At 39.2% G+C, this 15,756-nt stretch overlaps 1 protein-coding gene across 3 annotated transcripts in view; it reads right to left on the bottom strand.

The window, feature by feature from the left end:
- The window catches only part of MYLK (myosin light chain kinase), a 225,921-nt gene that overhangs the window by 130,042 nt on the left and 80,123 nt on the right, over positions 1 to 15,756 (bottom strand). For all 3 annotated transcript variants that reach the window (XM_075710329.1, XM_075710327.1, XM_075710326.1), the window contains exon 3: positions 980 to 1,187. In XM_075710329.1, coding sequence (XP_075566444.1) covers positions 980 to 1,187 — 208 coding nt within the window. The remainder of the gene's footprint in view (positions 1 to 979; positions 1,188 to 15,756) is intronic.

The raw sequence follows: 15,756 nt of genomic DNA, 5'->3' as shown, positions 1-15,756 counted from the left end.
TGAAACTGTTTTTAAACTGCAGCAAAGCCCAGGTCAGAAAAACTGATATAAAAAGCGCTTTAAAAAATCCTCCGCCTCCATGCAAGTTGTCAATCATAAAAGTTGTCACAACTTAAAACTAAGGGAAAAAAAAGAGATTTTGGATAATTTTTACAACAGAAGGCAGTAACAAGCATGCCAGATCTACGCATATTTCAGTATGTACTCTGAGGATATCTGTTAGAGATTTGGACTCTGAATAAACCCAAATGCTGATTGTTTCAGGACTGCTGCAGATTTTTGCTTTGCTTCAAGAATTCAACACAAAGTTATGTCCTGAGGAGCTTTGATATTCAACAGATCTCTGACATGACCAAATTGCAAAGAGAAAAGCAGTACAATTGATTTCCATCCTTCCCTGGCTTTGTGTCACTCTTTACATTTTAGATTTGGCAGTTTGCAACTATCTAATATGCAGATGTTCTCTTTGAAAATTCCTGGGTTTGATCTTGGCTGTTTCCCATGTGACATTAAGCACACAATTACAACCAGGCGTTCAGCTTAGCAAATGGAAGCATGCATGGAGAACTCCAGAAACCCACTGCCTCAGTGTGCCTATCTGATAGGCTGTGAAGCAACCAAGATCGCCACCGTTTTTACTGCCTGAGAGAAAATGCTAACTTTCCAGGCCTTTGTTTCTGTCCTGAGTGGTGGCTTCCATGAAAATTACAAAGTTTATAGCACAGTCTTTAAAGCTAGGTCTTTTGTTACCTGGGCATCATCATACACATCTGAAACTGAACGCACACTTTATCTAGCTATAGACATGTAGTTCCCTGCAAAATGTGTTAAACTGTGAAATGCAACTAATGAATCTTACTCTTGCACCAGTGAGAAAGCATGTGTGTACAGTTGTGATTTTAAGCAGACATTTTAACACAGCTTGTTCATCTAATTAAACTCTATAATCATTGCAACAACAGTGTAAGTATCCTCTTACCTTCCACTGTCAGTTCCACAGTCACTTGACGAACCCCACCATCATTTGCAGCTTCACAGGTGTATTTACCACCATCACCTTCCTGTACATCTTTGATTACCAAGCTGAATATCCCCCGAATGCTGCGGTCCACGACATAATGGTCTCCCTCCGGGACAGGATGCCCATTTCTGTACCACGTGATCTGAGGCTCGGGGTAGCCTCTGACCTGGAAAGATATGAGAGAGTGAAGAAAGAAAGCAAACATAACAGATGAAAGGAAGAAATGTTGGACATTTAGCAATGCAGTGGAAAGTTCTTGACACAGGAGCTGTCAAATAAATACTCTTTGCAAGCCAAATGGCAGATCATAATGAAATGAAAAAACTCTTGGGTAAGTCAAACTGTTAAAATCATAAAACTAGTCAAGCAGATAGATACCTACACAGAAAAGTTTCCCACTAGAATGGTTTACCTGTAGAAGCATAGTGATGGTGCCAACGAAGAACCCTGACACCTGGTCCCCATTGTTCAGAGACTCAAGGGCAGTAGTGCTACTATACCTCTAAGTATGCAAGATTGCAAGGTATCTAGACCAAGAATTTCTAGCGTGGTTGCCAAGGATTAGGCTTCTATTGTAAACCCATATGGAGCCATCTAATTTTCAAATGTGCTGAGATACAGTAGCTCCTGACAGTATACAGGCAAGAAATGCAGGCACATACCAATTTTGTCTTGATCTTTAAAAGCAGAAGATAAGGAATTGCAATTTGAGAAACTGCCATTAAGGGTCATTCTCATGTTATGGTGGTAGGGGGACTATAAAGACCTAGACATATTCACACAAACACACCGCTCAACTTAAAGAGCTTTGCAGTCTACTGGCAGCCCAAACAAGAGTTTTCAACCAAATGAACAAGTCCTGTGCTCATTAAATAGCAACCATATCAATATATCCTTGCCTGCTATGGCATTAATGATAACTTCAGATTTGCAGGCAGATTCTCAGTTTGTATAACTGACAACGGAGTTACTGATTTCAATTGAGCTGTTGAAACCTGCTGAATATCTGTGTCTTTCAGAAAAAAATGGGAAAAGCAGACATACACCAGTTTCCACCAAAGAATTAACTCCTCAGGCAAAGGTTCTTCCTCTGCTTTGTGAGACATGCCATCCTCTGAAGGTTGCTGTGGTATGTGTTAACTGTTCACACACTTCCCCAGTCATCATAACAACGCCTGATTACAGTATTTCCCCCTTCTTTCCTATTCCCCCATTCTGATATGTTAGCTCTCCATCTTCCAACTCTTTGATCCTTTGCCTACATGTCATGAAGTAACTGAGTGGATCAAGATGAGCTGGGATGAGTAACAGTTGTGGCTGTGTTTGCTCATTGGGAAAGGAGCAATGTTGCATTTTGAACTACGTTATCAAATCTTGGCAACTGAACAGGAAGTCCCTTCAACCTCCAGGTGGGCAAAATATTGATGATCTGTCTTATTTGAAGAAGGCACGGTTGTGGCTTGCGCAAATTCCTCCCAGCATTCTCCTCAGTTTCCAATCCGCATTGCAGCTCTGCTTTCTTCTGACGGCACAGCACTTATTTTCCAAATTACAATCTTTGGCCAACCAACCTTACCCATTCTTAGGTTCTCTTCTTTCAAAACCTTTCATTTTTAATCCAGCCCCACCTCACTCCAGCTGGGTTTCTCATCTGTTGGAGCTCAACCTACAGCTGTCAGGAATTTTTCTCTTTCCTTCAATTCCTTAGGTATCAGTTCAGACAAATTAATTTTGCCAGTGATGTGGCGACCCCTTCCTCCTGGCACTAATTACTCAACATATAGAGAGAGGACATTAATGTTTACCAAGAGTATGAATATGCTGAATAACCTGGAGAAACTTTCCACTTGTGGTACAAACTTCTCAAGTTCTTTCTGAGTCTATCTTTACCTAAGTAAATGCCATGTTCTATGAAGAATACCTTGTGGGATCTTGCACAATAGGGAGTTGATTGCTGTTTAAAAATACCACAGCGTCTTTCTAAAGTTCTTTGCAGCCATGCCTTTTCTTTCCTGTGCTTTCTGAAAAACAGCAGCTCCCACTCAACCATACCCCCTAACACTACTCCAGCATATTGGTTCAGTGCTTACGCAGAGGGCAGGCTCCCAGGAATATCTTTCTCAGCACATCTCATTTTCAGAAAAAGGGAGTTGTGAAGCATCAATATGAGATTTTTACAGTAGTGTAACTCTTGATAGTTGATACTGTGCTCACTGCTACAGAAAGTGACTTGTACCAAAGAACTGTTTCTTACTATTACCTTGTCAATGCCCTCCTACCTATCTTTTCATTTTAGGTTAAGAAACCAACAGAGAGATTAAGCGACTTACCCAAAGGCAGAGAATGTATTAGAATGGAGTTTCTACCTCTCATTTTTGCTTCACTGGATATGAAGGTTTCCTTGAATATGAAATAGTTGAGGCAAAATGGCCTCAACTTGGCCTTACTTGAAACTGCTGTTTCAAGTAACACAATACAGTAAAATGACAGAGTAGCACTTGAACTGGTGTGAAGAAAGAACCACCTTTTCAGTGCATTACATCACAACCTCTTTACTAACATTAGTCTAGTCACAAGCCACATCTGTTTACAGCTGTTGAGATTCTGGCCTGTGAATACAAGTCATCAATTACACGTCACCTAATATATTCACTATTTTTTCCAGTTCACAATCATTCCTTCTGGTGTTTTCTTCTACATATTGTTCAACCCAGCTTCAAAGCTCCCAAGCATAAACCTTCCATCACTTATCCCAAGGAACAACTGGAGTTGAAGCAACAGGAAACACCTTCCTTCCATTTTTCTTTTTGTTTTATCATATTCTTAAGTCCCTCTTGGACCACACAAGGCCATTTTTAGCTGACCCCTGAAGCTCTGGTAGACCATTATACATGCCCTTCCAGTATCACATGGCTGAGCCTACCTTAAGTATTTTTCCATTTCTTCCATGTGTGTTCATTTTATGCTTGCTATGTCTGTATTATTTTGTTCATCCACACCTCTACACTGAGGAAATGCCACACAGAAAATTACAAATGCTGGCGATCAGCATGCCATTTCCTCTCAAAAGGTTGAGTCATTCCCTTCCCAAAATCTGTATTTTTTTTCTTTCATTTTTTGTCAAAATGAAATGATGGGAAAGCAGAAGTTTACAGAATTGCTCTGTTGCAAGGATTTATTTCAGGTTTGGGTTTGGAATGTGTTTCAAACTGAGCCAGCCCTCTCTGAAATACATAGTCTTGCCATAAAAGTGTCAGGGACCCTTAAACGAATCACTGGTTACTGGGTTTTGATCCTAATGGATCAATTCCAGAACTGCAGCAGGTTTTATGTTCCTCCCTAACCTTTCCAGAACTCACTAAAAACATCTGCCTTGAATAAATCCACAGCAAAGAGAAATTTATCTGCTTATTTAATGCCCAGCAAAGAAGGCTATAACCTTTATTTACAGCTTGGCCTGTGTGAGTATTGCCAGCCCCAGTGAGGCTACAGCTTTTCTTTACCTGCTCTACAACAATAACAAGTGGAAAATTGACAGCAAGCAGCAAATAACCATTGTATTAGCATAAATAGGACTTTTGAGTTTCTGTCTGGACTCATCAACTGCTTAGAGTCTTGCTGGAAAAGTCCGCTAAGGTAAAACAGGCCTTCTGCTCCATGCATCAACACAGAAAGTGGAAAGAGCTGAGAGAGCACCTGTTGCCTGTGAAACCTCCGGAGTTAAGATTCAGTTCTGCACCTAGGTCTGGGGGAATGTTATTGAAAAGGGATGGCGCTAGGTTCCCAAAGAAAAGAAATAAGGAGAAAACTCACAACAAATCTATTGAAGCTGTATACTAAAGGATAGTATTATTAAAAAATGTGCTGCTACAAACTAGTCCCCATCGTCACAAACCTAAAGGTGTTCAGTGACCACCAATGCCAAATATATTCAGTGACCCTTTTTCTTGTTCAAAAGTGCTAGAAAGATTTTCTAAAACTTGGCCTAAAACTATGTTCCATAAAAGACCTGTTTACATGCCAATTTCAAAAAAACCACAGGTTTGCTTACTTAAAGGTGTCAGAGTTGCAGTAGCAGTTTAGGGGAATGAGATGCGCTCTTTTTGGCTCATGCTTTTAACTTCAAAGTCATATCCTGCTTTGTAGTAACTCTGTTGCTGGCTCTAGTGAGATTAACAGTGAATACAAACCCACACCACCCAAAAAGAGTCAGCCATAAGTGACAATAAACCAACGTGTAAGTAACTGTGAAACAGGATGGGGTGTGTACTATTACTGAGTGTTGCTGACTTTGACAGTAACACCTTAAGAATATTGGAAATTATGGCAAACATTACACGACATATGCTAGCATTACATTCATTATATTGGCTGAGATGTTCAGTGCTTGACATTACGGACTAGATAAATGTCCCATGTTGCTGCTCAAGGTCACATCAACACAAAAGCAATGAGATCAGGAAGAAAATAGCTATCAAAACGATGTCTTAGTTTGCAAAATCCCCCCAAATTACATCATATATAGGCAGGCACTTCAAAAGTTGTACTAAGACTGGCAATGATACAACTATTATGAAGCTGCTATTCAAAATAACTCCCCTCATAGAGATTATTTCATATGCTGCAATATGAATTCCACTAATGACTAAAATTCCTCTCAAGAGACAATCCTTCTCCCATGAAGTCAAAATTTTAAAACATCCAGATTGTGTCAGCACATAGCGTTCAGTTGTGCCACTATTTCTGTAGACTACCTTTGCCTTTAATTCCACAAAATCCAGAATTAAGACCCTTGTATGTAAAGTATTCAATCACTGAATAAAAGAATCAGTTGTATTTGGGTGATTCAATCCATCTAAAGAAAACTGATTTTGAATTTACCTTTGAAAGACAGAAATATTCTCTATTCAACTTTTTATACTTCACATGCTATTTAAAATGTGGTTTTCAACGCAATTTGCATACCTTGCTGCTTTTTGAGGAAGGTTGTCCCCTTTGTAGGCTGTTAAAGAATAACAGGGTATGGTAGGTAGCATTTAACACATTAAAATAAGCAGATTTGCTGCTCCTGCAGCTAAGTGACACTGCTTTTTGGCATCTGGTTCTGAGTGAGAAAAACTTGGTATCGTAACTGCCCATTTATATTTGAGATGGAAAAATACAGAATATATTTCTTAGACAAAATGTATGGAAGTTTTTGTTCCTTTAATTAACATGTGCACTGATAAAAGGTTATGCAAAAATAGACTTTTCCACTTGTCTTGAGACTTTTAGGGATTTTCAGCCCTTGAAGCTATTAAAAGTGATGCTTTTAGCCTGTATGTCATTCATTGCAACACAGAGAAATAATTTATTAATGACGCTGACGGTTAGTAGTGTAGCTAGCACATAGTTAGACTGTAGTGTCCAGAAACATTAAAACAACATGAAAACAAAGTTTGCATGACATGGGTAACAAGTCTTACAAGAAGAATGGCAGTAATGAGAAATGTTTTCTAATGCATAAGGTACCTGCAAAGCAGAAGAGAATAAACTGTTTCCCACATCCACAGTGAATAGGACAAGCAATAGACTTTGAAGAGAAATTGGCCAGTGGTTTGGTAGATGATATCTGACAGCAGTGACCTCCTTTTGAAGATCAGCAGGTGTTTTGCTTATTTGGCTGCCTGCCTATCTTAACATTAAGGAATGCCAGAGAGTGAGGTAACTTTTTGAGAAGGGTTTGTAGCCTATCCTCTGTTCATGCCCACCTTCAACCAGAAACCAGTCATTTCTGGGAACTACATCTCAGAAAAGGCCACAGAGATCAGAAGTTGCAAAAGGATAAAAAGAGGATAGCCTCTGTTACAGTTGCCAGATGTTACCATTGAGATCCAAAGCGTATGCTTTGGGCAGATTGTTAGAAGTCACACCAGGAGGAGACATCAAGGGAGATGTGGAAAACCATTCAGAATATCTGACAAACTTTAACCTTTATTCTGCTGCCTGCAAACAAAAGCCTGGCACAAAAAAAGAAGGAACTTGGCCTAGCAAATACTCATTACTAGCATGGCATAAACTGCTTGCACCTTTTGCAAAACTTACAAGTATTGATCCATCAGATTGTATCAAGAAAGCACCAGAGGAAATGCAATTAAGAAGCATGAAAATTTTGTAAGTGTAATTCTACTCAAAGAAGTGAAGATACAGGAAAAAACAATGTATAGCACTTACACTTGAAATGCAGTAGAGACTGTATAGTGTACCTCTTCTTCCAATGTCTAGGTATCAGCAAAAATGGAATATTAATCACTTTTTGCAAGTTATGTATTAGATGGGCTCATCTGAAGGTCATACAGTTGAAGGCTCTCATGCAGCCCCAAGAGATTCAATCCAGACAGTAACAGCTGTTCTGTGGATGCGGCTCATCCTAGGTCCTACAAAAAAAGAGGTGTTTCCCACAGTCATCAGACTCTAGCCAGTGTCCTCTATCTTCCTGGAATCAAGAGCCAAGCGTTTGTGGATCTAGACCTTGATCAAAAGACTTGTGAGGGGAATGAAGTACTTGAGAGCAAACTTAGCAGAGGATGCTAAGAACTGGATACACCATAACACAGCCTTAGTCCATGTGGACAGAGCTGTGCTCTCTAACACGAAAAGAAGCCACTTGTTTTAACAGTTCATACTGATGTGAACTCTTAATGTCGGTCTTAGGACAAAAATACTACAAAACTGTGGAGACTACAACATGAACATTGTGAATACAACCCCACCTAATAGGTGGTATATTTTTATTTTAATTCAAACTTTTTGGTTAGCACAGGTGGGAAACATGGTTCTGGCCAGTGCAGCTCTTTTGTAAGTCTTGTAACAAAGCTTCTGTTAGGCTCAAGCTGCAGTTTGCTTTAACAAATGAACAGCAGATGTTCTTGATAAAGGAAAGTGGACATGATACATTGTTAAGCTCCTTCTGAGACTTCAAACACACACAAACCATATCTCAAGAATAGTTTATCCATTTTAAAAGCTTGCTTCTAAAACAGAGCACTTGCCTAGCAAGGTTAAACATGAAAATGTTAAATATTTGGAGACTTAGTTATGACCTTGCAAACAAAGCAAATAACCTACCTCTTCTATGGAGCAGTCTAGAATCTACAATTGCCTCATTTAAAGCAAAAATGGAATACATACTAAGACTAAACATAGCTCACTTCAAAGCATTACCTATTGTACGTACAAGAAACAATAATGGTCTTTCTGTAAACCTTGGGTATGTTTTTGTTTAAGTGCTGAACTCCAGTACACTACATCTGGTGTTTCAGTTTCTTGTTCCACATGCACACAGTCCTCATAAATTAGTTCTTTGGGCGTAACCTTAACTGGAACACAATTCTGAAGACGTAACTCTTCACAACAGGTGTGTGCAATTATCTGTTTCTTCTTCCAAATGGTGTGGAGCAGGGAGAGAAAAATGACAACACAGGCCTTCAAACAGACCTTGCAAAAAACCTCCAAAACAAAAACAAAAAACCAACCAAAGCCAGCAACAATAAAAAAAAGAATCAAAAGTAGAAAGTAAAATTAAACATCTGCAAAGCACCGCCAAATGCTACAACTTGTTCTTCAGGAACCCATCCCTGGCTGTCACTGCATTCTGTTCTTAGGCAATCTCAGACCATGCATAATTATGTCAGGCTCCTTCTCAAGGTTTCACCTATGGAAGTTTCAAACCATACACATTTTCCTTGATTCTCATTTGTGGCATTGAAAAGAAAACCTTTTCCAAACTGAACTCCTTGATATTGCTAATGTTAACATCGTGAGCAAAGGAAATCTCATATTCTTTTAGTCTCGAGTAGAAAGTTCATATACCACAGAACTAAAACAGAAAGGCTGCAAGATTTGTCGTTGTCATGTTTGCCCTGATGGGAGATGTGGAAGAATTACCTGGAGATGCAATTCACAGAATTAAATGCAAGGGTAAGGAGACCCAGAAGGCAAAAAGAGACTTAGCACTTTCTTCCTATTTATTGAAAGCTGTTCCTTTAAAATTATTACTTCAATGCAACTGTTAGTGTGCCACATGAAGTTTACCTCTTCCTAGTCCCATGGAAAAAACTGTGGCCCGATTTCAGAAGATGCTGAGTAATGTGTAGTTTTCACTGACTTAAAACATGATAGCGAGTACTGAGCACTTCTGGCTCATTTTGGCTGCTGTACCCAACTATGGGGATATGAATGAAAAACAGTATACTTTATTTTTAAAAGGCCACTAAAACCCTCACAATATCATAAACCTGCATGGACTGAGTTCAGATTATGGATCCTGGATCTAATCTGTAGATCGCAGGATACAATTACAGAATTCAGGTGAGACAGAAGCTCGGGAAAAGTAAAGAGTTAAAGGATTCTCTAAATTTTCACACGAGAGACCCTTTCATAGGGTTTCACTTTTCTGTCTGGCAACGTGCAAGGGTTTCTGCAGGAGCTTGGCAAAAAGTCCATTCATCCTAGAAAGTGTGGAATGATTTGATCACATGGAAGAATAATTTACTGCCATGTTTCTGTGCTTATTCCCTCCCTGACATGAGTACTGACAATCTACAATTCTGTAGCAAAAAGACAAAAGCTTATCTTATACAAGTTCTTTGACTCTGATGAAAACTCATTAGATCTTGATTCATTAACTCTGCAATGCTCCATTTGGCTGGAAGCATGCTTTCAGTTCAGATCATAAAACAATGCTGGCATTACATGCACTCTACTTAGATAATCTAGAAGAAAGATATGTAACTGGGTCTAGTGAACCACTAGTGCCCTTCAGAATTCCTAATTATCTAAGTAGGAATTCAGGTATCCAAGGACAAAACCTCTATCTTAAAATGTATAAAGAAATATGCATACAGAAAATGCATACACAAACACAGCCATTATGGTGGTCACGGACAAAAGATGTTACAAGAAAGGAAAGGTGCCCAAAACAGTAATGCACTGGAGAACTCATGAAAAACAGCAAGCTTCTTTGTAAGGGAAACACTTTGGACTCTGCACTTCTGTGAGGCTTTGCAGAAACGATACAAATAAAGCCGGTTTGGATTTTCCATCTGAAAATGTCAAGTTATGAGATTGTCACAAAACCAGATTTACTTCACAGATATAGTGGGAATTTAGCGAACAGCCAGAAGTTACACTCTGGAGCATACAGGCCTGAGCAAGAGCAGTACCTCAGTACCTCACTAGGGCAGGCTTAGGCAGGCCTCCCAGGCTGCGTGCAAGGCACTGTCTGTTTTAACCTTGTTGTTTGACATTTTACTGTAGCTTGCTATTTTTTAAATTTTGCAAAATAGCAAATAAACACTCTTTATTCACTTCCATGTCATTCATGATTGTATAAATCTGTTTCAAATCTTTGTCTGCTTGTATTGTTTGAGCTGAAGAGCCCTTGTTTTTTAATCTGTGCTTGTACTAGGAGCCATGAAAAAACCCTGATAATCCTTGTAAAGTTTTCTTTCTCTTTTCTAGCCTGAGATAAGGACAGATCAGAACTGCATGTAGCATCCAAAATGTGGGAACCCACAGATTTCTAGATTGACATAGCAGACCATTGGGTTTTTTTCTTTCCAATTTTTTTTTAACACTATTTGCTATTTTTCCCACCTTGAGCTGATTAGTTAGAAAGCTGTTCAGGACAAGATCTCTCTTTTGCATAGTAATAGCTAATAAAAATTGAACTAAAGTATATTTTATTTTTCTACTTCGTACTCATCAATGACAAATGGCATTTGATGTTTTACAGTCCAGACACTAAACAGAATGAGATTCTCTTGCAGATGGCACCCCACCAATTTTAGTTTTGACCCTTAAAAGTAGCTCTGCATTATCTACAAATTTTGTTGTCTCACTATTCAACCCCCTTTTGCAGACTGCAAAGGTGCTGAACACTACACATACTACCACAGTTCTTTAGGGGAATCAGCATTTATGGTACTGCCAGCAAGGAAGAATTTATGACCTACCCATGGAAGACATGGTCTGCTAACCGAAAAGCAGACAGCAGCTGCAGATCATTTCTTCTTCAATCTTCTACATTTAATCTTCTTTTTTTTTTTTTTGTAAAACCCCGTGTGGAGAGTTCCCAGAGGTGCACGGAGTATTGGCTTTGTGCTCAGTCACCAGAGTACAGCTGTTTGAATAAAGCATTGCTTTCCCAGGTACCATAACATCTACAGGTCCATTTGTCCTAAATCATTTCTGAAGGACTCAAGTGGAATTTCAGAGCAGCACTGGGTGTCAAGGTACTTTGAGTTTATTTAACTTCTAAGTTCAAACACCAGCCCCAATTAATGCAGCTCTTAAGAAAATGCTTAGGCCCTACTTATGTCTTTTGGAATTAATCACATGCATAGGTGCTTTTCCTAAATCAGATTTTATTTCATTTAAAGAGTAAGTTTAAATTTATTGCGTTTAATGTAACATTGTTATAAGAGTCTTCAGACAGCCCCAAAATAACCTGAACCATCATTCAGAAGAAATACAGAACACTATCAAGGTGGACTCTACCCTTTCCAGTACAGCGGACATGAGGGGAACACACTGTATAGAGAAACACATTTCTGTGTAGCTATAATGTCAATCAGAAAGTGAATCAGAGGTTGTAAACCTCTGTTACACTAATGGGGGCATTTTCATACAAGTGTTGCAGACTCAGAGTGGCAGTGTTTTTTTGATGGAGCTTTAATAAATCATCCTACCAGCAGCAACATCTGCCTTTTTACTTTCCCCATGTTGTAGCCAGCTGACCTGTAGCCATAAGCGCATGAGGAGAGTTTTATGCAAACCACACATATAGCTCACCTAGAACTTTTTTTTCTGCAAATACAAGTTTTCTGAACTTAACATGGGATTATGAGTAGACTGAATCTCTGTCCATCTTAGATCTATATCTATATTTACTCATTGTCTAATTTTTCCCCTTCTTAAAAAAGTTTGTCTAGGTTGGCAATTCAAAAACAGTCAGATACCATAAACCTTGGATAAAGTCTAGGAGAAAGTTTAGGCTAGCTGTTGCACATTTTTATGAATGACACTGGCACATAAAGATGCCAAGGTCTCTGCGAAGTGATGAAATTCTGACATATTATCAAAGGAGGAATGTGCAGGATACTGAGTTATGTACAAACTGAAGACAATTTCAGTTCCAAAATAGGTAGCTGTCATGGGGGAAAGCATCACTCTGACTTCATACATGAGGATCTGAGGCATGGAGACACTCAGAGACTTTGCCAAATGCACACTAAAAGGAAATTATCTTTCCATATTTAGTAATGTTAGATCAAATAATCTGACCATATTTCCTCCTTGCCAACAAATGTGTTATAGTAGCAATCAATGCAAAGACTGAAGTTGCAGCACAGGCGGGCAGCTGCTCTTCTTACCGTGAAGCCATCAACATCATATTAATATGTTTGTATACAGGTATCGAAGTGCACAGTATCAAGTAATAGTAAAGAGGGCCCAGACAGAATAGGTCCAGAGCCTTGGCAGCAAAACGAGAAGCACGTAAAATAGTGTTACAAATAGAATCATAGAATCATTTAGGTTGGAAAAGACCTTTAAGATCATCCAGTCCAACCATTAACCTAACATTACCAAGTCCACACTAAACCAATTAAGGGTAGAGTAGCAATTTCATGTTTCCTGGCTTGGTGGCTGGATTATTTTTTAATGAAAGTAAAAACTAGGAATCATTAGGTTGGAAAGGACCTCTAAGATCATCAGTCCAATCATCAGCCCAACACCACCATGCCCACTAAACCATGTCCCAAAGTGCCATGTCTACCCGTGTTTTGAACACTCCCAGGGACGGTGACTCCACCACCTCTCTGGGCAGCCTGTTCCAATGCTTGACTACCATTTCCATGAAAAAATTTTTCCTAATATCCAATCTACATCTCCCCTGACGCGGCTTGAGCCCATTTCCTCTCATTCTATCACTAACTGCCTGGGAGAGGAGACCAACACCCACCTCACTACCACCTCCTTTCAGGTAGTTGTAGAGACCGATAAGGTCTCCCCTCAGCCTCCTCTTCTCCACACTAAACAACCCCAGTTCCCTCAGCCGCTCCTCATAAGGCCTGTGCTCCAGACCCTTCACCAGCTTCGTTGCCCTTCTCTGAACATGCTCCAGCACCTCAATGTCCTTCTTATATTGAGGGGCCCAAAACTGGACACAGTATTCTAGGTGTGGCCTCACCAGTGCCAAGTACAGGGGAAGAATAAGAGAATGCTAACTCACCACCATAGGAGAATGTGAGCAACAAAATAAGATACGACTGTCAGCTCTCAGTAACTTCAATATAATGTTGAAAATAGTGCCATACAGCTCTGCAGAATAGAAGTGTCTGTAGAATGGGCCAAAGGCAAGGGCAAGCACAAGAGCTCTCAACAAACAGGGAAGATAAACTTTGCAGCCCTGTCTTGGGTGAAATTCTCATCAATTTTAACGAGAATTTTCTCTGCTTCTGAGTCTCTCCTTAAGGAAAAAAAAAAAGGCAAACTGCAAAGAAGCAGCTTTCTTCCCATGGACCAACTGATGTCAAGGCCTTTTTAAAAGTGTTACATTTTCTGAGGTGCTCAATAGTTTGAATCACTTAAAATGCAAAGAAATAGCTGATCTGTGTGCATGGTTATGAGTCATTTATGATTATGAAGAAAGAATGTAAAGGAGTTCAAAGTGAAACAACTGTGGCTGCTGAACGGAAATAAGGCTCTTGCCTTGTTCCACATAGTCCAATAAGCCCCTAAAATGTGCTCTCTTTCCCTATCCTTCTTTTCCTCCCCATCTTTGGTGATTCTGGATCAAGACGTCTATCAAATATTACTAAATGAAGCAGCTGCTTTAAGTCAGTAGCAATGCATTTAGGAGCATGCCAGAAGTTTCGTGATAGGACCAGTGTTCGTTTCAGAGAAGCAGCAATCTTTGCTACAGAAAACAAGATTTTGAAAAATCAGACCAGTGTTCCACTGTGTTGCAAGAGGTGTCAGAACAGGAGCGGTTCATTCATTTCCACTTCAATAGGACAGCCTGATTTACTGTGTTTGCTGCTATTTTTGTTCATAAATTTTATTTGACAGCACTAGAAGAAAGGCTGAAACATAAAACAGTTTAACACAATAAAAATAAATTGTTGGGAAACTATCTCCCCTCTTCCCACCACAGAAAGCTTAGCTTTTAACACCTGACAAAGATTTTAACTTTCAGTTGTGAATCCTTCATTCAGTAACAATTCAGAAAGGTGGATAAAGATTGTTTAGACCAAGCACAAGCACTAAGAAGCCCCCTGACAAGTACAGGGTGAAATTAACACCAGCAATCGCTCTGTCATTAGCAAAATGCGTGCATGTACCCACTTCGAAGGAGAACTGTAAACATTTAGCTGTTTTATCTCACAGAACTCATCACAGAATCCAGACACTCTGAGCCACAGCTTGAGACTGGGACATCATCAGGTCAAAAAACTCAGCTGATACCACACAAAAAAAGTAAAACTAAACAGTGTCAATTATTTTCAGAGCAAGGATCCCTTCATAACAATAATATTTGGGGTTTGAATTGGCAGTTGCTTTTTAAAGCTGAGAATCCACTCTGTTTCTTTCCTTTCTCAAGAGAATGATCATCATTCACTGTAATAACACTTGCAAAAAACTTATTTTTCCTTGCATATTATTTCTGGAAGACTGCAAGATTTTTTTTTTTTTTTAACTTACGGATGCAAAGCTTCTGTCTTAATAGGATGTGAACTTATTTTACACGTCACTGAATACTAGTGGCCCTATCTTCTTGTAGGAGCTATGCCTCTGACCAAAATTGCTTCATACTTTCCTAGCTTGGGGATGCTGTTCTTACAAATTCAGCATCAATACATGCTATCAACAGGTAAGGAATCTCTATAAATTTACATCAGCACACACCGTATGCATGACCTACTGTAGAAGATTAATAAAAAAAAGAAAATATGTGCTTGCTTTCTGTGCACAAAACACACAACTACTGGAAAGTATGTTTGGAGCTATGAATTTCATAATTAAGGGCAACAAACCACATCTGGAATGTAAGGTGGTAACAGAAACTCTTTGCTCTGAATGAACATGCCCATACTTTATCAATTTCCAGCCAGACAAGATTTATTTCCTGCAATTTAGGAGTCTGGCAGTGGTCACAGAAAATGTTAAAACTAGATTTTGTTGCTGAATTGACTGCACAGTTGTACGTTCATTTAAAGGCTGTCTGTTGATAGTGCCGAATGCTGCTGGCAAAGGCAGTGCTCTGGATAGGTTATAAAAATTTTCCTCAGTTATGTGTACTGCTTTGTTGTTAATGCTACTTGGTAGGTCTGGCAAGCACGCTGGGCATGAAATATCATTTGTTTTGCATTTCATTAAAAGGTAGAACTGATGTGATTACAAAGAAGTATAAAATGCAATGTTGGATTGTGAAGATATGAATATATTAGACAGTCTAAACATCTAGCATTTCTCATTGCATTGTTTATTCCGCTATGTGCAACTTACTGCTATGCATTAAATAGTTAAGACTCCCATACATAACCCTGTATCAGCCGCTCATTAGCAACTGTCAGTGATGTTTTTATCCTGTAATAATCTGTAGAATCTATCAGCTTTCCAAGCTTCAACACATAATACTTTTTAATAAAAGCTTAGCAGAGATAACTCATACAGTACAATATACAAACTGC

Source organism: Pelecanus crispus, chromosome 5 (genome assembly GCF_030463565.1).
Source record: "Pelecanus crispus isolate bPelCri1 chromosome 5, bPelCri1.pri, whole genome shotgun sequence".
In the NCBI taxonomy this organism is placed as follows: Eukaryota; Metazoa; Chordata; class Aves; order Pelecaniformes; family Pelecanidae; genus Pelecanus; species Pelecanus crispus.
This window is presented reverse-complemented; position numbering and strand designations above follow the sequence as displayed.